The 24794-nt window shown below is 44.1% G+C and overlaps 1 protein-coding gene across 1 annotated transcript in view; it reads left to right on the top strand.

Moving 5' to 3' along the window:
- The window catches only part of IRAK3 (interleukin 1 receptor associated kinase 3), a 53234-nt gene extending 28715 nt beyond the window's left edge, over positions 1 to 24519 (top strand). Inside the window, exons 7-11 of the mRNA XM_069764668.1 lie at positions 14790 to 14988; positions 19992 to 20054; positions 20635 to 20799; positions 21935 to 22364; positions 23201 to 24519. Coding sequence (XP_069620769.1) covers positions 14790 to 14988; positions 19992 to 20054; positions 20635 to 20799; positions 21935 to 22348 — 841 coding nt within the window. The 3' untranslated portion in view covers positions 22349 to 22364; positions 23201 to 24519. The remainder of the gene's footprint in view (positions 1 to 14789; positions 14989 to 19991; positions 20055 to 20634; positions 20800 to 21934; positions 22365 to 23200) is intronic.
- The last annotated feature ends 275 nt before the right edge of the window (positions 24520 to 24794 follow it).

Below are 24794 nucleotides of genomic sequence, written 5' to 3'. Positions count from 1 at the left end.
TGTGTGTGTGTGTTTTTGTGGAGGAGGCTGAATTGTACTGTGTGTTTGTGGGCAGGCTGAATTATACTGTGTGTGTGTGGGCTTCATTATACTGTGTGTGTATTTGTGGGGGTGCTGAATTAAACTGTGTGTGGGAGGCTGTATTATACTGTATCGGGGCTGCATTATACTTTGAGGGGGCTGCATTATAGTCTGTGGGGGCTACTTTATACTTTGAGGGGAGCTGCTTTATACTCTGAGGGGGCTGCATTATACTGTGTGTGGGGCTGCATTATACTGTGTGTGGTGTGTGTGGGCTGCATTATACTGTGTGTGGTGTGTGGGGGCTGCATTATACTGTGTGTGTGGGGGGGCTGCATTATACTCTGAGGAGGATACATTATACTGTGTATGTGGTGTGTGGGGGCTGCATTACACTGTGTGTGTGGGGGTGCATTATACTCTGAGGGGGTTGCATTATACCGTGTGTAAGGGTGCATTATACTCTGAGGAGGCTGCATTACACTCTGAGGGAGCTGCATTACACTGATGGGGCTGCATTATACCTTGAGGGGGCGGCACTATACTGTGTATGTGGGGGGCTGCTGTTGTGAATTCTGTGGCTGAGTTCACTTCTGTGGTCACAAGTGGTATTGCAGTCTCTGGGCTTCCTCCCTCAGGTGTTTTGGTGAGCTCGTTGGCTGCCTTGCTATTTAGCTCCACCTGAGTCTGTCTTCCTTGCTCCTTGTCAATGTTCCAGTGTTGGATCTGAGCTACTGCATCTTTCCTTGGGCCTGCTGCTCTGCTAGATAAGTGCTTCTAGTTTGTTTTCTGTTTTTTCTGTCCAGCTTGCTATTTACTTTTGCTGGAAGCTCTGAGAAGCAAAGGGGTGCACCGCCGTGCTGTTAGTTCGGCACGGTGGGTCTTTTTGCCCCTTTGCGTGGTTTTCGTTTTAGGGTTTTTGGTAGACTGCATAGTTCTCTTTGCTATCCTCGCTCTGTCTAGAATATCGGGCCTCACTTTGCTGAATCTATTTCATTCCTACGTTTGTCTTTTCATCTTGCTAACAGTCATTATATGTGGGGGGCTGCCTATTCCTTTGGGGTATTTCTCTGAGGTAAGTCAGGCTTGTATTTCTATCTTCAGGCTAGTCAGCTCCTCAGGCAGTGCCGAGTTGCATAGGTAGTGATAGGCGCAATCCACTGCTGCTTATAGTTGTGTGAGGATAGATCAGGTACTGCAGTCTACAGAGATTCCACGTCTCTGAGCTCGTCCTATTGTTTTTGGTTATTGCCAGATCTCTGTATGTGCGCTGATTACTGCACGCTGTGTTGCCTGATTGCCAGCCATAACAGTACAAGGAGCCCGACCAATGATTCCCAATAGAGGGAAAAAAGAAATCCTGACATCATTTTTTTTTCTTAGCTCTGTCTTCAGTCTTTTTTTTCCCCTAGACATTAGAGTGCTTCAGGACACAGCTGTGGACATGGATATTCAGGCTCTGTGCTCCTCAATGGATAATCTCGTTGTAAATGTACAAAAGATTCAAGATACTATTGATCAGAAATCGATGCTAGAACCAAGAATTCCGATTCCTGATTTGTTTTTTGGTGACAGAACTAAGTTCCTGAGCTTCAGAAATAATTGTAAGCTATTTTTGGCCTTGAAACCTCATTCTTCTGGTAATCCTATTCAACAGGTTTTGATTATTATTTCTTTTTTGCGCGGCGACCCACAGGACTGGGCGTTTTCTCTTGCACCAGGAGATTCTGCATTGAGTAATGTTGATGCATTTTTCCAGGCGCTGGGATTGCTTTACGATGAGCCTAATTCAGTGGATCAGGCTGAGAAAAATCTGCTGGCTTTATGCCAGGGTCAGGATGATGTAGAAGTATATTGTCAGAAATTTAGGAAGTGGTCAGTACTCACTCTGTGGAATGAATCTGCACTAGCGGCTTTGTTCAGAAAGGGTCTCTCTGAAGCTCTTAAGGATGTAATGGTGGGATTTCCTATGCCTGCTGGTTTGAATGAGTCTATGTCCTTGGCCATTCAGATCGGTCGTCGCTTGCGCGAGCGTAAATCTGTGCACCATCTGGCGGTATTGTCTGAGAGTAAACCTGAGCCTATGCAGTGCGACAGGACTATGACTAAAGTAGAACGGCAAGAACACAGACGTCTGAACAGACTGTGTTTCTATTGTGGTGATTCTACTCATGCTATTTCTAATTGTCCTAAACACACTAGGCGGTTCGATAGCTCTGCCGTTATTGGTACTGTACAGTCCAAATTCCTTTTGTCCATTACCTTAATGTGCTCTTTGTCATCGTATTCTGTCATGGCGTTTGTGGATTCAGGCGCTGCCCTGAATCTGATGGATTTGGATTATGCTAAACGTTGTGGATTTTTCTTGGAGCCTTTGCGGTGTCCTATTCCGTTGAGAGGAATTGATGCTACACCTTTGGCCAAGAATAAGCCTCAGTACTGGGCCCAGCTGACCATGTGCATGGCTCCTGCACATCAGGAAGTTATTCGCTTTCTGGTACTGCATAATTTGCATGATGTGGTCGTGTTGGGGTTGCCATGGCTACAAACCCATAATCCAGTATTGGATTGGAACTCTATGTCGGTAACCAGCTGGGGTTGTCAGGGAGTACATGGTGATGTTCCATTTTTGTCTATTTCGTCATCCATTCCTTCTGACATCCCAGAGTTCTTGTCGGACTTTCAGGATGTATTTGAAGAGTCCAAGTCTGATGCCCTACCTCCGCATAGGAATTGTGATTGTGCTATCGATTTGATTCCTGGTAGTAAATTCCCTAAGGGTCGTTTATTTAATTTGTCCGTACCTGAACACACCGCTATGCGCAGTTATGTGAAGGAGTCCCTGGAGAAGGGACATATTCGCCCATCGTCGTCACCATTGGGAGCAGGGTTCTTTTTTGTAGCCAAGAAGGATGGTTTGCTAAGACCGTGTATTGATTACCGCCTTCTTAATAAGATCACTGTTAAGTTTCAGTATCCCTTGCCATTGATTTCTGACTTGTTTGCTCGGATTAAGGGGGCTAGTTGGTTTACTAAGATTGATCTTCGTGGTGCGTATAATCTGGTGAGAATCAGGCAGGGAGATGAATGGAAAACGGCATTTAATACGCCCGAGGGTCATTTTGAGTATCTGGTGATGCCGTTCGGACTTGCCAATGCTCCATCTGTTTTTCAGTCTTTTATGCATGACATTTTCCGTGAGTATCTGGATAAATTCTTGATTGTTTACTTGGATGACATTTTGATCTTCTCAGATGATTGGGAGTCTCATGTGAAGCAAGTCAGAATGGTTTTCCAGGTACTGCGTGCTAATTCCTTGTTCATGAAGGGATCAAAGTGTCTCTTCGGTGTGCAGAAAGTTTCATTTTTGGGGTTCATCTTTTCCCCTTCTACTATCGAGATGGATCCGGTTAAGGTTCAGGCCATCCAGGATTGGACTCAGCCGACATCTCTAAAAAGTCTGCAGAAATTCCTGGGCTTTGCTAATTTTTATCGTCGCTTCATCTGTAATTTTTCTAGCATTGCCAGACCATTGACCGATTTGACCAAGAAGGGTGCTGATTTGGTTAATTGGTCTTCTGCTGCCGTGGAAGCTTTTCAGGAGTTGAAGCGTCGTTTTTGCTGTGCCCCTGTGTTGTGTCAACCTGATGTTTCTCTTCCGTTCCAGGTCGAGGTTGATGCTTCTGAGATTGGTGCAGGGGCGGTTTTGTCACAGAGAGGTTCTGGTTGCTCAGTGTTCAAACCATGTGCTTTCTTTTCCAGGAAATTTTCTGCTGCTGAGCGTAATTATGATGTGGGCAACCGAGAGTTGCTGGCCATGAAGTGGGCATTCGAGGAGTGGCGTCATTGGCTTGAGGGTGCTAAGCATCGCGTGGTGGTTTTGACTGATCATAAGAACCTTACTTATCTTGAGTCTGCCAAGCGCTTGAATCCTAGACAGGCCCGTTGGTCGTTATTTTTTGCTCGTTTTGATTTTGTGATTTCATACCTTCCGGGCTCTAAAAATGTGAAGGCGGATGCTCTGTCTAGGAGTTTTGTGCCCGACTCTCCGGGGTTATCTGAGCCGGCGAGTATCCTCAAGGAAGGAGTCATTGTGTCTGCCATCTCCCCTGATTTGCGGAGAGTGTTGCAGAAATTTCAGGCTAATAAACCTGATCGTTGTCCGGCCGAGAAACTGTTCGTCCCTGATAGGTGGACTAGTAAAGTTATCTCTGAACTTCATTGTTCGGTGCTGGCCGGTCATCCAGGAATCTTTGGTACCAGGGAGTTGGTTGCTAGATCCTTCTGGTGGCCATCTCTGTCATGGGATGTGCGTGCTTTTGTGCAGTCCTGTGGAATTTGTGCTAGGGCTAAGCCCTGCTGTTCACGTGCCAGTGGGTTGCTTTTGCCCTTGCCGGTCCCGAAGAGGCCTTGGACACATATTTCGATGGATTTAATTTCTGACCTTCCCGTTTCTCAAAAAATGTCGGTCATTTGGGTGGTCTGTGATCGCTTTTCTAAAATGGTCCATCTGGTGCCCTTGGTTAAATTGCCTTCCTCCTCTGATTTGGTGCCTTTGTTCTTCCAGCATGTGGTTCGTTTACATGGCATTCCTGAGAATATTGTTTCTGACAGAGGTTCCCAGTTTGTCTCGAGGTTCTGGCGAGCCTTTTGTGGTAGGATGGGCATTGACCTATCTTTCTCCTCGGCCTTCCATCCTCAGACTAATGGCCAGACCGAACGAACCAATCAGACCTTGGAAACATATCTGAGATGTTTTGTTTCCGCTGACCAGGATGATTGGGTGTCATTTTTGCCGTTGGCTGAGTTCGCCCTTAATAATCGGGCCAGCTCGGCTACCTTGGTCTCTCCATTTTTCTGCAATTCTGGGTTCCATCCTCGTTTCTCTTCAGGACAGGTTGAGTCTTCGGACTGTCCTGGTGTGGATTCTGTGGTGGACAGGTTGCAGCAGATCTGGACTCAGGTAGTGGACAATTTGACCTTGTCCCAGGAGAAGGCTCAGCTTTTCGCTAATCGCAGACGCCGTGTGGGACCCCGACTTCGTGTTGGGGATCTGGTTTGGTTATCTTCTTGTCATATTCCTATGAAGGTTTCCTCTCCTAAATTTAAACCTCGTTTTATTGGTCCGTATAGGATTTCTGAGATTCTCAATCCGGTGTCTTTTCGTCTGACCCTCCCAGACTCCTTTTCCATACATAATGTATTCCATAGGTCGTTGTTGAGGAGATACGTGGCACCTATGGTTCCATCTGTGGAGCCTCCTGCCCCTGTTTTGGTGGAGGGGGAATTGGAGTATATTGTGGAGAAGATTTTGGATTCTCGTGTCTCTAGACGGAAACTCCAGTATCTGGTCAAATGGAAGGGTTATGCTCAGGAAGATAATTCCTGGGTTTTTGCCTCTGATGTCCATGCCCCAGATCTTGTTCGTGCCTTTCATGTGGCTCATCCTGGTCGGCCTGGGGGTTCTGGTGAGGGTTCGGTGACCCCTCCTCAAGGGGGGGGTACTGTTGTGAATTCTGTGGCTGAGTTCACTTCTGTGGTCACAAGTGGTATTGCAGTCTCTGGGCTTCCTCCCTCAGGTGTTTTGGTGAGCTCGTTGGCTGCCTTGCTATTTAGCTCCACCTGAGTCTGTCTTCCTTGCTCCTTGTCAATGTTCCAGTGTTGGATCTGAGCTACTGCATCTTTCCTTGGGCCTGCTGCTCTGCTAGATAAGTGCTTCTAGTTTGTTTTCTGTTTTTTCTGTCCAGCTTGCTATTAACTTTTGCTGGAAGCTCTGAGAAGCAAAGGGGTGCACCGCCGTGCTGTTAGTTCGGCACGGTGGGTCTTTTTGCCCCTTTGCGTGGTTTACGTTTTAGGGTTTTTTGTAGACTGCATAGTTCTCTTTGCTATCCTCGCTCTGTCTAGAATATCGGGCCTCACTTTGCTGAATCTATTTCATTCCTACGTTTGTCTTTTCATCTTGCTAACAGTCATTATATGTGGGGGGCTGCCTATTCCTTTGGGGTATTTCTCTGAGGTAAGTCAGGCTTGTATTTCTATCTTCAGGCTAGTCAGCTCCTCAGGCAGTGCCGAGTTGCATAGGTAGTTGATAGGCGCAATCCACTGCTGCTTATAGTTGTGTGAGGATAGATCAGGTACTGCAGTCTACAGAGATTCCACGTCTCAGAGCTCGTCCTATTGTTTTTGGTTATTGCCAGATCTCTGTATGTGCGCTGATTACTGCACGCTGTGTTGCCTGATTGCCAGCCATAACAGAGCTGTATTATACTCTGAGGGGACTGCTTTATACTCTGGGGTGCTGCATTATACTGTGTGTGGGGGGGCTGCATTATACTCTGAGGGGGATGCATTATCCTCTGAAGGGGCTGCATTATACTATGTGTGATGTGTGTGGGCTACATTATACTTTGTGTGAGGGTGCATTATCCTCTGAGGAGGCTGCATTACACTCTGAGGGGGCTGCATTACACTCTGAGGGGACTGCATTATACTCTGAGGGGGCTGCATTATACTGTGTGTGGGGGAATACATTATACTCTATGAGGGAGACTACATTATACTCTGAGGGGGTTGCATTTTACTTTGAGGGGGCTGCATTATGCTCTGAGGGGACTACATTATACTCTATGAGGGGTGCTGCATTATACTATATGTACTATATGGGACCTGCATTATACTGTACCCATCATTCTTCCTCAGCCAGTGTAAAGAGGTCGGGAAACAAGCATCAAACAACTTCAATATTGTCGATCATGCAGCGGCCTGAACTTAGTGCATGTAAATACAACAGAAATGTTTCTGTGTAATGGTGTAATATGTGAGCATTTGGAGCCCCACTTTAAACTTTTACCCAGGGCCCTACTTTGTCTAAAACCAGCCCTGCGGACAGACAATGGTAGACAGGGATGAAAGAATACTACAATCATACAAATATACTCACAAAACAACAGAGTGGAAGATATCGGAGGGGTAGGTAGTAGAAACAAAATAGGAGAGGATAAGGATAAGCATGCAAGCAAACTCCAAACAGAAATCTCTTGAGCAACCCTCCAACCGCCTACTCCAAACACCTAACCAGGAAGTAGAACTATCACTGGCAACTCAAAAGTGCCAGTGGCTAGCATATATACAGGAGTGGCCAATACAGAACAGCTGAGGCAATTCAGGGTGGAGAGCTCCAGGAGATCAACTGAACTGATTAAAGGGAATCTGTCACCTAATTTTGGCCACCGCCATCAGGAGCTTATCTACAGCATTCTGAAATGGTCCGGGTCCGGGTCCGGCGCCTCCCATCTTCATATGATGTCATCATCCTTTCTTCTGTTGCGGCTCCTGCGAAGGTGTACTGATATGCCCTGTTGAGGGTAGCGTAAAGTACTGCAGTGAGCAGGCGCCGGGCCTCCCTGACCTTTTCCGGTGCCTGCGCACTGCAGTACTTTGCTCTGCCCTCAACAGGGCAGAGAATTACTCCTGCGTAGGAGCCACGACAACAGCAAGGAAGAGGACGACATCGTATGAAGATGGGAGGCCCCGGACCGGACCGCGACGCCCATCGGACCGGATCGCAGCAGGACCGCCCCTGGGTGAGTATAATATAACTTGTTTTTCTTGTCTTTCAGGTAATGCTGTAGATAAGCCCCTAATGGCGGTGGCCACAGTTTATAGGGCCAAAATTAGGTGACAGATTCCCTTTAACCAGGGGCGGACTGGGCCGGGTGGCAGGAATGCATCTGCCCCCCGGGCCGGTGCCTGAGCAGGTGCACAGGGCCGCTGGAGGATCGGCAGCGATTTTAATACATAGCGCGCCGCGTCCCTCCAGCCGGCCCTTTAGTCAGGTCCTGTGCGCGCGCGTTGCCTGCTCTGAAGTGCCGCGGCGGCCCGCACTAGTGTGCGAGCACGGCCGCGGTCCTAGTTCCTGCGCGTGCTCGCTGGCCATGTCAGAGCGGGCAAGCAGGAGAGAGGAGACCATGCGCGGGTGCGCGCACATATTTGAAAAAGCTGGCGCGCATAGCCTGACTGTGTCTGATGCTGGCCGGCCTGCACCAGCGTCAGACAGACTGCTCACCAATGCCTGGGATGATCCATCCTTCCTCTCCACTTCACTGCCAACGTTGGCCAGGACCCGTCACCCGACCCACCTCAGCTCTTTATCCTCCCAACCTCCCCCCATCTCAGGGACCTGGGTGAGTCCCAAGATGATTTTTTTAATGCATATACAGCAGTATTGCCTATATAATGTGTATAGACTGCTATATATACATTATATAGGTGATACTGCTGTATATAATCACTATACCACTATGATGCATGTATAGCAGTCTATATCTTAATAGGTGACACTGCTACTGATGCGTATATACCTTATATAGGTGACACTGCGGTGTGTGTATGTATGTATATATATATATATATATATATATATATATACACACACATATATGTACATGTATACACAGCAGTATCACCTATATAAGGTATATACACATCAGTAGCAGTGTCACCTATATAGGATATAGACTGCTATACATACATTATATTGGTGGTATAGTGATTATATACAGCAGTATCGCCTATATAATGTATATATATATAGCAGTCTATACACATTATATAGGCAATACTGCTACTGATGTGCATATAGGTGATACTTCTGTGTATATATGTCGTTATGTAGGTGATACTGGTGTGTGTGTGTGTATGTATATACACACACACATACACACACGTACATATATACACAGCAGTAACACCTATATATAACGTATATACACATCAGAAGCAGTATTGCCTATATAATGAATATAGACTGCTGTATATATGATATATAGGTGATACTATCATTATATACAGCACTATCGCCTATATAACGTGTATCCAACATTTGCAGTATCACCTGTATAATGTACCGACTAATGTATATGCGTTATATAGGCGACACTGCTGTGTATAGTCGCACTATCTATCTGTGTCTAATCTATAGATTCAAGCAAAAAACAGGCAGCACTCCATTATATCTTTGTCAACTGTGCAGAGTTTAATTAGACCCACATGTCTTTACCATGACGTTTCGGCTCCAAATGAGCCTTTCTCAAGCCTTGAGATATAATGGAGTGCTGCCTGTTTTTTGCTTGAATCTATGGACTAAGGAGAGCCGGTGGACGGGCTGCCTGGAGGCTTTGCACCCAGAAGATAGGTAAAGCGTTGGGCTGTTCCGTTTTTTCTACTACTGTGTCTAATCTATATATATATATATAATTGCCTAAGGGGTACTTCCGTATTTCTGTCGGCAATTTCCGTAACGGAAATCCCGCGTCGCTGATTGGTCTTGCCAGCTGCCTGTCATGGCTGCCGTGACCAATCAACGATGGGCACAGTCCGATTAGTCCCTCCCCTACACCCCTGCAGTCACAGTGCCCACCGCCCGCTCCATACTCGCCGCAGTCAGTGTCCCCGGCGCCCGCTCCATACTCCCCGCAGTCCGTGTGCCCGGCGCCCGCTCCATACTCCCCGCAGTCAGTGACCGCTCCATAATCCCCTCCAGTCATCGCTCACACAGGGTTAATGCCAGCGGTAACAGACCGCGTTATGGCGCGGTTAGCGCACTCCGTTACCGCCGCTATTAACCCTTTGTGACCAAGTTTTTACTATTGATTCTGCCTATGCAGCATCAATAGTAAAAAGATGTAATGTTAAAAAAACAAAAACCTGCTATTCTCACCTTCCGTCGTCGGACGATGCGCTCCGGCCGGCCGCCATCTTCCGTTCCCAAAGATGCATTGTGTACTCACCCATAAGACTTAGCGGTCTCACGAGACCGCTAAGTCATCTGGGTAATTTTGCAATGCATCCTGGGAACGGAAGATGGCGGCCGCATCACACAGCTTCGCTGGATCCCAGGGGTGAGTATATAACTTTTTTATTTTAATTAATTTTTTTTTAACAGGGATATGGTGCACACACTGCTAAATGCTGCGTGGGCAGTGTTATATACCTACCTGTCTGGGCAATATACTACGTGACTGGGCAATATACTACGTGACTGGGCAATATACTACGTGGCTGTGTGCTGAATACTACGTGGCTGGGCAATGTACTACATGGCTGGGCAATGTACTACATGGCTGGGCAATGTACTACATGGCTGGGCAATATACCACGTGGCTGGGCAATATACTACGTGGCTGTGTGCTGAATACTACGTGGCTGGGCAATGTACTACATGGCTGGGCAATGTACTACATGACTGGGCAATATACTACGTGGCTGGGCAATATACTACGTGACTGGGCAATATACTACGTGACTGGGCAATATATTACGTAGCTGGGCAATATACTACGTGGCTGGGCAATATACTACGTGACTGGGCAATATACTACGTGACTGGGCAATATACTACGTGGCTGTGCAATATACTATGTGACTGGGTAATATACTACGTGGCTGGGCAATATACTACGTGGCTGGGCAATATACTACGTGACTGGGCAATATACTACGTGGCTGTGTGCTGAATACTACGTGGCTGGGCAATGTACTACATGGCTGGGCAATGTACTACATGGCTGGGCAATATACTACGTGACTGGGCAATATATTACGTGGCTGGGCAATATACTACGTGACTGGGCAATATACTACGTGGCTGGGCAATATACTACGTGACTGGCCAATATACTACGTGGCTGGGCAATATACTATGTGACTGGGCAATATACTACGTGACTGGGCAATATACTACGTGGCTGGGCAACATACTACGTGGCTGGGCAACATACTACGTGACTGGGCAATATACTATGTGGACATGCATATTCTAGAATACCCGATGCGTTAGAATCGGGCCACCATCTAATATGTATTGTATATACAGTAGTTTCAATTTGATATATGTTCAGCAGTTGCAGTGTCTCCTATGTGATGTATGCATCATAATATAGTATAATGCTGTCTTAATTACCGTATATTGTAGAGATGTTTATATAGTGTAGAGATGTTTATATAGTATGGCGCTATGCATATAGTGTGGAATTCACACTATATACACTGCTGCCACATCTCTACACTATATAATATATGCACCGCTCTATATTCCTTAACATGGTATATAATATGCCTCTCTGTATATAATAGATTGTAGTATACCATATATACTCGTGTATAAGCCGAGTTTTTCAGCATATTTTTTTGTGCTGAAAACACTCCCCTCGGCTTAAGGTAACTTCACACATAACGATTTCGTTAACAATATCGTTGCTTTTTGTGACGTAGCAACGATATCGTTAATGAAATCGTTATGCGTGACAGCGACCAACGATCAGGCCCCTGCTGGGAATGATCAGGACCTTTTTTTTTTGGTCGCTGATCACCCGCTGTCATTGCTGAATCTGCGTGTGTGACGCTGATCCAGCGATGTGTTCACTGGTAACCAGGGTAAGTATCGGGTTACTAAGCGCAGGGCCGCGCTTAGTAACCCGATATTTACCCTGGTTACCATTGTAAAAGTTAAAAAAAACAAAACATTACATACTCACATTCCTGTCACGTCCCTCAGCGTCAGCTTTCCTCACTGACTGTGTCAGCGCCGGCCGTAAAGCAGAGCACAGCGGTGCTTACACAGTGCAGGGAAGCTGATGCTGGGGGACGTGACAGGAAGGTGAGTATGTACTGTTTTTTTTACTTTTACAATGGTAACCAGGGTAAATATCGGGTTACTAAGAGCGGCCTTGCACTTAGTAACCCGATGTTTACCCTGGTTACCCGGGGACTTCGGCATCGTTGAAGACAGTTTCAACGATGCCGAAGTCTTTCCTCTGATCGTTGGTCTATGTGACAGCTCCCCCCACACAACGACTTACCAACAATCACGGCCAGGTCGTATCGCTGGTCATGATCATTGGTAAATCGTTTAGTGTAACGGTACCTTTATTCACAAATCATTGTCCCAGAAAGATGGAGGAGGAGCAGCGGGTGACAGAGGCAGGAACCGGCGGCTGTGGCTAAAGCCTGTGCCGCTGCTAAAGAGAAATGAATATTCACTGCAATGGCAGTGAATATTCATTTCTCTTAGAGTGTTGACAGCCACAGCCGCCGGCTTCCAGCACACATCATACTTACCTTCCCTGCGCACCCTCGCTGCATCTCGTTCTGGCGCTAGCAGCTCTTCAGGGCGACCGATCACGTGTCTTCTGCTCATTAAGGTAATGAGTATTCACCCCTCTCCACTCCCATAGGTGTGGGTAAATATTCATTACCTTAATGAGCGGGGGACACGTGATCGCCTGGCCACAGGAGCTGCTGGCACCGGAACGAGATGCTGCGAGGGCATGCAGTGAAGGTAAGTAGGATGTTTTTTTTTTTTTTTTTTCTTTTTTGGGAACCATGCATACATGAACAGGGATAAGAAGCCATGCACACAAACACGGGGATAAGGAGCCATGCAGACAAGGACGGGGATGAGGAGCCATGCATACAGGGACAGGGGAGCCATGCATACTAGGACGGGGATGTGGGGACAATGCATACCCGGCTTATACTCGACTCAATACGTTTTCACAGTTTTTTGTGGCAAAATTAGGTGCCTCGGCATATACTTGGGTCGACTTATACTCAAGTATATACAGTATATTGTGGAGCTGTGTATACTTCTAATGTCCTGCATAAATGGTGTAATTCTCAGTATCTTTTCTATTGTATGTGTGTATCTGTCTATCTAGCACAACGATTAATTATGAGAAAAGTAGCGGACTCTTTATTGGCCCATGTGGCAACGTTTTGGATCCATAACTGAACATTTCTCTGATATGGAAGTGAAATGTTGCCACATTGACTAATAAAGAGTATTAAAAAAAAAATCGGTTCCATTTTCTTCCACAAAAGTGGTACAATCTTCTTCTCTCTTGCTGTCCGTGTGCAGTCGTGTTTTTTTTTTTTTTCTCAGCAGATGTTGCAGTCTGATACACGGCGAGTCAGACCATTGAGGAGATGGAGAAATTAATTTCTCCGTCTCCTCCACACCTGTGCTGCGAGAGCATTGGAGCACGGACACTCTGATCACGCTCACAGCAGAGCAAGAGCCGAGTATCATTGGCATATCACATCTGATGCCATATGCTAGTGTTATTCCACCCTAATGAGCACCTGTATTAAGCCCACGTTCACACGGTCAGTATTTGTTCAGTGTTTTCATCAGTATTTGTAAGCCAAAACCAGGAGTGGGACAATCCAGAGGAAATGTACAGTAGAAACATATGCACCACTTCTGTATTTATCACCCACTCCTGGTTTTGGCTACAAATACTGAGGTCAAATACTGAATGTGGCCTTATTCTGTATCTATACACTGCACAGTACCACTCCTCATTATAGAGTGGGGCTGTGTGTCTGTCACTATACAGTGGGGCTGTGTGTGTCATTAATTATACAGTGGGGCTGTGTGTGTGTGTGTGTCATGATGTCATGATACAGTAGCGTTGTGCGTGTCATTATACAGTGGGGCTGTGCCTGTCATTATACAGTGGGAACGTGTGTGTCTAAATATATATATATATATATATAATATCTCTATCTATCACATGCTTGCGGTCACCAGACCACCTGTTCCCGGCGATGGCACCAGAGAATCCTCACAGCGCACAGTGCGCACGATATGAGGATTCACACATAGTGACTGTAGACATGTAGCTTAAGATCCGACAACCCCTTTAAGGATGGGCCGCTACTCATGGGCCACTGCTTGTGCTTGCCCCCCAGGCTAAAATTTGCCAGTCAGCCCCTGCCTTTAACTCTTGCAATGGCAGAGCAAGGAAAAAATGCATTGTTTAATAGGATGATTAAGCAGTTATAATCAGTGCAGAATTTTGTGTGATCAGACAATGCGATCTTCTAGCCCTTCTGTTGTGGTATCCCAGTGACATCATGCTTACTTCCCTCTGAAATAGTACCATAATCTCAGAACTGGCAGCAACCAGTGCGACCAAGCTACACCCATCAACTGTTAGGAGATGCCTGGCCAAAGGTGGCATTCATGGAACAATTGCAGCAAAAAAAAAGCATACCATCCACATATAAAACAAAGCCAAGCCACTCAACTATGCATGAAAACATAAGAACTGGGCACAGAACAATGGCAGAATGTCCTCTGTATTTATTAGTCAAGATGCAAAATATAAGACTGTACCAAAAGGCAGTTTGTTGCCAAAGGGCTGGAAAGTGGTTCCATAATGAGCGTCTGCAGGCAACAGTGAAGTGTGGTAGAGGTTCCTTGCATGTTTGGGACTTACTTTCAGCAAAAGGAGCTGGGAATTTAGTCAGGATTAAAGTCAGATCAGGTGTCCTCAATGCTGAGAACTACAGGCAGATACATCATGTAATATCAGGGAACAGTCTAATTGGCTCCAAGCATGTATCCAGTGTCAGCATAAAGAAGAACACAGAATCTTGGAAGTAATGATATGGCCCCACAAAGACATGATCTCAACAACGAGCCTGTGTGGGATTACGTGAAGAGACAGAAGGATTTGCACAAGCCTACATCTACAGAACATTGGTGGTTAGTTCTTCAAGATGTTTGAAACAAATTCCATGCCTCGTTCTCTCAAAAACTGTGTGCAGGTGCACCTTGAAGAAATTTTGGTTTGATGAGGTTTTGAAGGCTAATGGTATCTTGCATGATGAGGCTTTACATTAGTGTGAACGCAAACTTATAACTAAAATGAACAGATTCTATATATCACAGTTAATAGTTAATTTTCCCTGTTTTTTTTCAGCAAAGGTATATTGCTTGATCAGCATTTTCAACCAAAGCTCTCAGACTTTGCCATGGTCCATTTGAGATCTTACTTGATAAATCCGCTAAACTCTATAAAGATGGATAATGCCACACTACAGTTCCTGGGATACTTGCCAGAGGAGTACATTAGGAGGGGAGAACTGTCATCGAAAACTGATGTGTACAGTTATGGAGTTGTGAGTGTGTAAAAAAAACACCTTTGATTTAATGATAAACTTCATTACCAAGGTTTACTATGCAAATCAAGTTATATAAAAGATCACTCTGGGTTCAATTCATTTTTGCATTTGCACCTTTTTTGACTAGCTTTCGGTGTGTGTTGTCTGTTTTTCTTGTTCACGCCTACTTCCTGTTTTAATTTGTTGGGTTGGGTTAATTTAACTTTATTTTATGTGTTTTTCTGTGTTTTTCCTTTTAGTTCATTATTGTGGCCAGAGTTTAGGTTTCTCAGATGTATACAGTTGATTCATCATTTGCAACTTTTTGAAAAGTCACATTTCTTGCAAGTGTACTTTGAATTCCCCCTGTTATGATTTGATGTATGCCAGTTACAGTATTTTGGTGTATTTTTTGCAAAATATTTAAGAACCAGACAGGTTCCATAAAATAAAGATTGTGTCATGAAAAAAAATCCATTGCCAAAATGCTTTTAAAAATACATGTAACACAAAAACTTGATTGAACCCTTTGCTTTGTCCTCCCCTTCTTCCAAGAGCCATATCTTTTTTTATTTTTCTGTATATATAGCCATATGAGGGCTTGTTTTTAGCAGGACGAGTTGTACGTTTGAAGACACCATTGAATTTTCCATATAGCGTAATGGAAAGCAGGACAAAATTCGAAGTGCAGAGAAATTGTAAAAAAAAGTGCAATTCCACAATTGTTTTTTGGATTTTTTATTTACCGTGTTCACTATACAGTAAATCTGATCTGATATGATTCATCAGGTCAGTATGAGTACGCAGATACTAAACATGTATACATATTTTTTTTTCATTTAAGGGGTGAAAAAATCTAAAATTTGTAAGAAATTTTTTTTTGCTTATGTTGCCACTTTCCAAGACGTGTAGAGTTCATTTTTTGCTATCTGGGATTGGTGATGGCTTATTTTCTTTATGATTTGAGCTGATATTTTTTATTGATTCCATTTTGGAGTAGATACAATGTTTTGATTGCCTCTTATTGCATTTTATTGCAGCGTTGCGTCTGACAGAAAAAAAAAACATATTTCTTGTGTTCTGATTTTTTTCTCATTATGCTGTTTACCAATCAGATTAATTTATTTTACATTTTCATAGATCGGATATTTCTGAACACAGCCATACCAAATATGTGTATTTTTTATTGTTTTATTTTCAATGGGGCAATAGGGAGGTGATTTGAACTTTTGTTTTTTTAATATTTTTCATATATTTTTTTAAATTTCACACTTTTTACTGCCTCCGGAGACTTCAACAGACTTTACATAGAAGTGCTACAGCAGTGCTGTGTATAGCAGAAATCACTATCTCGTAGGCCGGTTTCACACGTCAGTGCCTCCAGTACGTGTGGTGACAGTTTTCTCACGTACCGGAGACACTGACACACATAGACCCATTCAAATGAATGGGTCTATGCAGATGTCAGCGTGTTTTCACGGACCGTGTGTCCATGTGCAAAGCAAGCAGACATGTCAGTTTTTACCCGGACACAGAGCCCGCCAAACGTCCCGCACACGTGCACACGGAGAACAGTGTACACTTTCCTCCGTACACACGGATGGTCGCGGTGAAAGCAGTGCTACTGTAAGCCGCTGTTCCCCTGCGTGTGGTGCTGAACCTGGCTTTCATCCATTGTCCCCTGCTGTGCCAGCGAGCAGCAAGAACAGGGGACAATGAATGAAAGAAAAAAGCGACGTGGGGTCCCCCCTATATTTAACATCCAACCCAGCAAAACTCACAGGTGTGGGCTGCTATTCTCAGACTGGTAAGGGGCCATGCATATGGCCTCCCCCCAGCCTAAAAAAAAGCAGCCCGCAGCTGCCTTGAAAAGGCGCATGTATTAGATGCGCCAATTCTGGAGCTTTGCCCAGTTCTTCCCAAGTGCCCTGTAGAGGAGCCAAGTGGGGTAATGAGGGGTTAATGTCACCTTCCTATTGTAAGGTGACATTAAGCTGGCTTAGTAATGGAGAGGTGTCAATAAAACACCTATCCATTACTAATCCTATAGTTGTTAAAAGGTTAATCAAATACACCACACAGTAAGAAAAAAGTATTTTAATGAAATAAAGCAATATACACATTTTTTCCATATTTATTAGTCTGCCATTCCAAGTGAAGCCCTTGATCTCCTGGAAAAAAAAGTCAAAATAATATACCAACAATATACCATACCTGTCCAGCGTACCATTAGTCCCATGCAGTAATCCCTAAATAGAGGCATTTACAGTTTACAACCGGGAGAGCTGCTAATGCGACCGCTCCCAGCTGTAAACTACTGGTGAATGAATGAAACGCCGGGAGCGGAGCTTTGGTGACTCGTGGTGACGTCATGGAAGCTGCTCTCCCTGGCAGCCTGAACTAAAATGAACTCTTCAGCGTGGGAAAATCAGCGGGCATTTTCCCATGCTGAAGAGTTCATTTTAGTTCAGGCCGCCAGGGAGCGCAGCTTTGCTGACATCACCGCTCCCAGCGTTTCATTCATTCACCAGTAGTTTACAGCCGGGAGCGGTTGCATTAGGCCGGGGTCACACATGCGAGAAACACGTCCGTGTCTCGCATGTGAAAAGCAAGCTGTGGCGCCGGCACTTCGGGGCGGCGCGTGCGGCCGCATAGGAACACATGGAGCCGCACGCTCCGCTCCAAAGTGCCGGCGCCAGAGCTTGCTTTTCACATGCGAGACACGGACGTGTTTCTCGCATGTGTGACTCCGGCCTTAGCAGCGCTCCCGGATGTAAACTGTAAATGCCCCTAGATATGGATTACTGCGTGGGACTGACTGTACGCCGGACTGGTATGGTATATTGTTGGTTTATTATTTTGACATGTTTCCAAGAGATCGAGGGCTTCGCCTGGAATGGCAAACTAATAAAGATGGAACAAATGTGTATATTGTTTTATTTCATTAAAAGACTTTTTCTTACTGTGTGGTGTGTTTGATTAACCCTTTAAGAACTATAGGATTAGTAATGGATAGGTGTCTTAATAATCTTTATTTTTATATCCGCAGCGCTTTACAGGTTGCACATATCCGCAGCGCTTTATAGGTTGCACACATTATCATCGCTGTCCCCGATGGAGCTCACAATCTAAATTCCCTATCAGTATGTCTTTGGAATGTGGGAGGAAACCGGAGTACCCGGAGGAAACCCACACAAACACGGAGATGACATACAAACTATTTACAGATGTTGTCCTTGGTGGGGTTTGAACCCAGGACTCCAGCGCTGCAAGGCTGCTGTGCTATCCACTGCACCACCGTGCTGCATGTCTTATTGACACCTCTCCATTACTAAGCTGGCTTAATGTCACCTTACAATACGAAGGTGACATTAACCCCTCATTACCACCACTACATGGCAGGTGGGAAGAACCGGGCAAAGCACCGGAATTGGCAGCTAATGGGCAGCTGTGGGCTGCTTTTTTTAGGTTGGGGGGCCCCATATCCATGGCCCCTTCCTAGCTTGAGAATAGCAGCCTGCACCTGTCAGTTTTGCCAGGTTGGTTGTTAAATATAGGGCGGACCCCACGTCATTTTTTTTTTCATACATTCTCCCCTGCTTGCACTGATCGCTGGCCGAGCAGGGGAGAAGGGATGACAGCCAGCTTCAGCACCACACACAGGGGAACAGCACTTACTGTAGCGCTGCTTCTCGGCAGCCGTCCGTGTCGTCCTGATGCGACACACGGGTGGCACACGGTTGCCACATGTGTACCACACGGATGTATCACATGGACACACGGACAGGGATATCTCCGGTACCATGTTTACCGGTACCGGAAATATCAGGACATGTGAATCCAGCCTTATGAATGACAGCCACAGGCTGGCATTCACAGGACATTCACAATGACAGGCACAGTGTTTATCAGCAGACCCCCAGCTGTCATGACAACCCATTGGCGCCCCATGATTACACAACGGGGTGCTGATGGGTGGAATTAATGAGGCGCTGCTAGCAATGGCATGTTAAATCATGCTGTCAGTCAGCCCATAGGAACGTAGAAAATAATAAACCAGTAATAATGAAAATCCAGAAGTCCAATGCCGCCAAGGGCTCATGCAAACAAGCATTTAAATCAGGCGTGTGCTATGTGATTTTTTTATCAGATAGTACACTGACAGATTTTATTCAATGAAGCAGTGCAGAGAAACATTACTTTTTCTCATACCGATCCGGTGTGAGAAAAAAAATCATAGCATGCTGCAATTTGTCTCTGTAATTGGAGCTCCACCCAAAAATACAAGCCAATGTCAGACAGAAAGAGCCCTGTGTGCATCGTAATGGCCCTTTAAAACCTTTGAATAAAGGCCCGGTGTGCGCGCTCTCTCTCTTGCACTTGCTTACAAGGGCCACTATGGTGCTTACACGCTGCCAAGGGCCACAGCAGGGCGGCCTTGTCAGTGCGTTGACACAGGGACTTTATTCAAAAGTTTTTAAGGGTTGGCGGCCCACTTTGCAGATCAGAGAGCCGGCCCATCGAGCAGATTGCCCGTCCGGCCTCATTATAAGGCACATTGATTAGGTGTAAGCTACAAGCTGTGAGTACTCAAGCCCAGTCGGATAAACAGCCGTTACAGTGAAATAAATTGTTTTGTAGTTATATTTAGTATATTTTTGTTTATTCTTTTTATTCTTGTTAATAAATGGGTAAATCATAGAAATTGCGTGCACTGTGGCATATTTCATATTTTTTTTTTTATTTTTGTATATTAAGGCCAGATTACTCAAAAACATAAGACTTGGCACTGTTAGGATTTTAAACTCAACAAAAAAAGAGAATGCAGACAAACATGGGAAAAATTGGCAGTACATATGTAGACCTAAATTTAATAGGAAATATGTATAATTTATTGTTTCTATAGTCCATAAATTCAATTACTCGCAGAAAATGAATAACAACCAGAAACTAGTTAATATATTTTCTTATTATGTTTAGCAACCATTGTACTAATACAGCTTTACTTCGTTTTTATGAAGCTAATAATGGAAGTCTTAAGTGGAAGGCAAGCTGTTTTTAATGGACCCAAAAGTACATATTTGGTAAGTTTTATTATATTACCATTATTACTTTCTTCTTTTTTTTGTCATGTGAAAACTGCACACAGGACCACCCAAGGTAGAAAAAAATTTGGACTTTTCAATTCCTTTTCTTGATTTTTATTTGAATTGTCTACTGTTACCATTAGAGATAATTTTCCCTAGAGCTGCACAATAAGTTGTTTTGTCATGTACATAATTGCCCACTGACCATTATCCAAAACTGTAATTAGCTTGAGTTTTATGTTTTATTTGGTTTATTCAGTAAAATTCCAATCAGCAGCAGAAATCTAGAAATCCTGATAATCCATAATACAACAAAAATAATCCCATGGTGCATGTCAGGCTGGTTTGGTACAAATCGAAGATTTCTGAATAGGAATGGATGCAAACAGGTTAATGTTTCTGCAGCTATTGCCTTATATCTATTCGCCTATGGGAGTAATGTTGGTTCCACAATGGGGCCTGTACATTTTGGTGAATTGTTTTACATTTATGTTCTAACCAGCTATTTATCTGTGTTTCTATTAATTTGTTTATTTACTCATAGTGTAATCTATATTCTATTATTTTCAATGTATAGAGAGATTTGTTTTGGAATGAAATGGATAAAAATGGCACTGAACCTCTTCTCCAGATTGTGGACTCGAAAGCCAAGAACTGGCCAGTTGATGTTGCACACCAACTTCTAAACATATCTTTTGAAGCTACGTCATTGCGTGCCAAGCGAAGACCCACATTTGAAATGGTTCGTATTAATTCATTATATTTACCACCAAGGCTCATTAAAGGCTCAATATTGACCTATTGGATTGCTACATCCAATAAATATTCAAGTCCTTTTCCTTGATCAAGAATTCAAGTCCTTTTCCTCTCTAAAGAGTCTATTTGCATCACCCTTACACCCCATCCAAGGCCTCTCGCCCAGCCAAATCAGATCTCCTGCTTTTGTAATGAGGAGGGAACAACCCTAAGGGCTTGTTTCCACTTGCGAGAAACACGTCCGTGTCTCGCATGTGGAAACGAAGCTCTGGTGCCGGCACTCCGGAGCAGAGCGTTCGGCTGCATGTGTTGCTATGCGGCCGCACGCTCCACTCCCAAGTGCCGGCACCAGAGCTTCGTTTCCACATGCGAGACACGGACGTGTTTCTTGCAAGTGGAAACAAGCCCTTAAACACGTCAGCAAATGGATTGTCTGATTTGGCTTTTTAACCCAAGTTATGTGGAAGGGCTTAAAAGAGTTGATATTGACTTTCAGGCTTGATACATCCAATAGGGGGCACTAGGCTATTTGCATATTCAATTTCCCAGAGGAGCATTGCTCTAATTGCCACTATAATTTAAGTCCTTTTCCTCTCTGAAGAGACTATTTGCATCACCTTTACACACCCCTGTCAAAGGCCTTTCGCCCAGCCAAATCAGATCTCCTGCTTTGCACTGAGGAGGGACAAAAACCCTGAATCCTATGTCTGCAAATGGATTGTCAGATTGGCTTTTTATCATAAATAATGTGGTAAGGCTCAACAAAAATTTGATATTGACTTTCAGGCTTGCTACCTCAAATGAGTGGCACTAAAGTTCAAGTCCTCTTCCTCTTTGCAGAGACTATTTGCATCACCTTTATACACCTGTGAGAGGCGTCTAACCCCGCCAAATCAGATCTCAATATAGTTCTGTAGAGTAGAGTTCTGTAGAGGAGACAACCATTTTATTAAAAGTGTAAAGAATGTTATATAGCAATACAAAAATGTGTGGTGGAAAATTCGGCCTATAAATATTTTCAAATTAAACGTGGAAAATCAGTGATGTACAATTTTATGGTGAATATGACACTTTGAAAATATCTTTCTCTCCACCTAGACTGACTGTAAATGTCCCCACAGATTCTGGAAATGACTAATAGCTGTACGACTACTGACAAGTGCACTGAAGATCATCCTAAGTCACTTCTGTCCGTTCCACCGTGTCTTTGCCCACTGCCTTTGAGCCATGCCAATGTTCCCGTTGAAAGTGATGAAAATGTGGACAGTTATTTCAGTGTACATGAAAGAAAACAAGACTCCATAACTCCATGCGAATGCAGCCAGTCTGAAGTAACATATTTAGGAGGCTCCAGGAAATGTAACGTTATTGGTACACCAGTACAAAGCAGAAATACATCAGAAAGTGAGCAGAAGCTGCGGATGAGTGACCTATCTTATCCAAGCAGGCCGGTGGAGTGTAGCTGCTCATCAGGACAAGACAGCACATCATACTGTGACGAATGTCTGACAAATGGGTTTGGCAATGCAGAATAAATGATGAAAAATGAAGGTTAGTACTTTGTTCACCTCACATCAAATAAAAGACAAACGCATGACTGCCATTAATTCTAGCACATTTATATGACAAATATAATGAGATCACAAAGGGCTATCAATCTCACACACTGTCTTCTCTCCAGGCTTGCCTTTCATGCCTTTCTATCATCTGCACATTAATGGCCTGTATATAGTCAACTCATTAACTTTTATATTAGTTACAATTAAAGGGATTTTTTCATCAGTTTTTGATACTCCAACTGAGAGCAGCATAATATAGAGACAGATGCTCTGATTACAGCAGTGTATCAGTTAGGGGGCTGCTTGCTGTCATTTTGATCAAATCACAGTTTTATCTGCTGCAGATCTACCAGTTCTCTGAATGCTGAGCTCTGTGTAACCCCCGCCCACATCACTGATTGGCAGCTATTTTCCCATGTTCACTGTACACAGAATGCTGCCAATCAGTGATGGGGCGGGGCTATAGAGAACTAATTAATATGCTTGACTATCTGGAAGTAGGTGTACTAGTGCTCTAGTGATAATCTCCTGCTGATAAAACAGTAATTTTATCAAAACTACACTAAGCAGCTCAGTAAGTGATGCATCACTGGAATCAGGATATCTGGCCCTACATTAGGCTGCTCTCAGATTAGGTGACATAAACCTGGTGACAGATTCCTTTTAATACATACAATAACCTCCTGCTACAATAACACCAACATACGTGTACACACTCACTTCTGCTATCTCAGTGCATGGGACCTGGTGACAATAGGTATCCGTCCTGGATGGGTTTTTTAACATAGAAGTTATGTTTAATCAGTTATTTAATTTTTTGTGTTTCAGCTAAGAATCACGTTCTGGAAGCATGCAGGTGCATGAAAGGGTATACTGAAGATCTGCATAGACAATATGATTAATTCCAAGGACCAAAGTCGACTAAGGAAGTCACTTCAATATTTGGTCACTGTTCTATCAAAAATCTAAACATAAATCAATAGTAGATGCAAAGCTAAGATACTTTTTAACTCTTTATAAACCAGACAGTTTTTCCTCGTCTTTTCCAAGAGCCAAAACTTTTTTTTTTATTTATTTTGTCAACATAGCCATATGAGGGCTTGTTTTTTGCGGGATGAGTTTTACATTTGAATGATACCATTCACTTTACCATATAATGTGCTGGAAAACAGAGAAAAATTCCAACTGAGGTGAAATTGCCAAAAAAATGCAGATACGCATTTCTTTTCTAGATTTTGTTTTTATTGCATTCATTGTGCAGGAGATATGACCTGGAAATATGATCAGTATGGATATAGCAATACCAAACGTGCATATTTTTGTAATATACATATGGGGTGAAAATAAAAAAATGGACATTTGTGAAAAAAGAACAAAATTAGCTTGAGCCACCAGTTTCCATGACCGATAGCGTTTTCATTTTGCAGTCAATGGAATTGTGGTGTTTCGATTTTTTTTTTCTGTTTACAGTTTTTATTTATCAGGTTAAATTTATTTATATTTTTGTAGATCAGACTTTTATACATGCAGCAATACATATTTTATTTTATTTTTTAACATCCTTGTGAGCCACTTCAGTTTCCACTCTGACAAACTGCTTGAATCCATTTCAATCAATGAAATGGGAAATACTAGTACAGTGAGACGTTAGCGAATAACTCCTATGCGCTATGTAATTGGGAAGAGAAATAAGGAGCAGAGTGAGAAACATTCAGGGGGAGAGACAGGAAGATTGTACTACACTTAAGGTACCTTCACACATAACGATTTCGTTAACGATATCGTTGCAACGTCACGCTTTTTGTGACGTAGCAACGATCCCGCTAATGATCTCGTTATGTGTGACAGCGACCAACGATCAGGCCCCTGCTGGGAGATCGTTGGTCGCTGGGGAATGATCAGGACCTTTTTTTGGTCGCTGATCACCCGCTGTCATCATTGGATCGGCGTGTGTGACGCCGATCCAACGATGTGTTCACTTGTAACCAGGGTAAATATCGGGTTACTAAGCGCAGGGCTGCGCTTAGTAACCCGATATTTACCCTGGTTACCATTGTAAAAATAAAAAAAAAAAATAAAAACAGTACATACTCACATTCCGATGTCTGTTACGTCCCCCGCCGTCAGCTTCCCTGCACTGACTGTCAGCGCCGGCCGTAAAGCAGAGTACAGCGGTGACGTCACCGCTGTGCTCTGCTTTACGGCCAGCGCTGACGGCAGGGGACGTGACAGACATCGGAATGTGAGTATGTACTGTTTTTTTTACTTTTACAATCGTAACCAGGGTAAATATCGGGTTACCAAGCGCGGCCCTGCACTTAGTAACCAGATGTTTACCCTGGTTACCCGGGGACTTCGGCATCGTTGAAGACAGTTTCAACGATGCCGAAGTCGTTCCCCTGATCGTTGGTCGCTGGAGAGA

This window comes from Ranitomeya imitator, chromosome 4, assembly GCF_032444005.1.
Source record: "Ranitomeya imitator isolate aRanImi1 chromosome 4, aRanImi1.pri, whole genome shotgun sequence".
Lineage (NCBI taxonomy): Eukaryota > Metazoa > Chordata > Amphibia > Anura > Dendrobatidae > Ranitomeya > Ranitomeya imitator.
The sequence above is the reverse complement of the archived record's forward strand: the minus strand, read 5'-3'. Positions and strand labels throughout refer to the sequence as shown.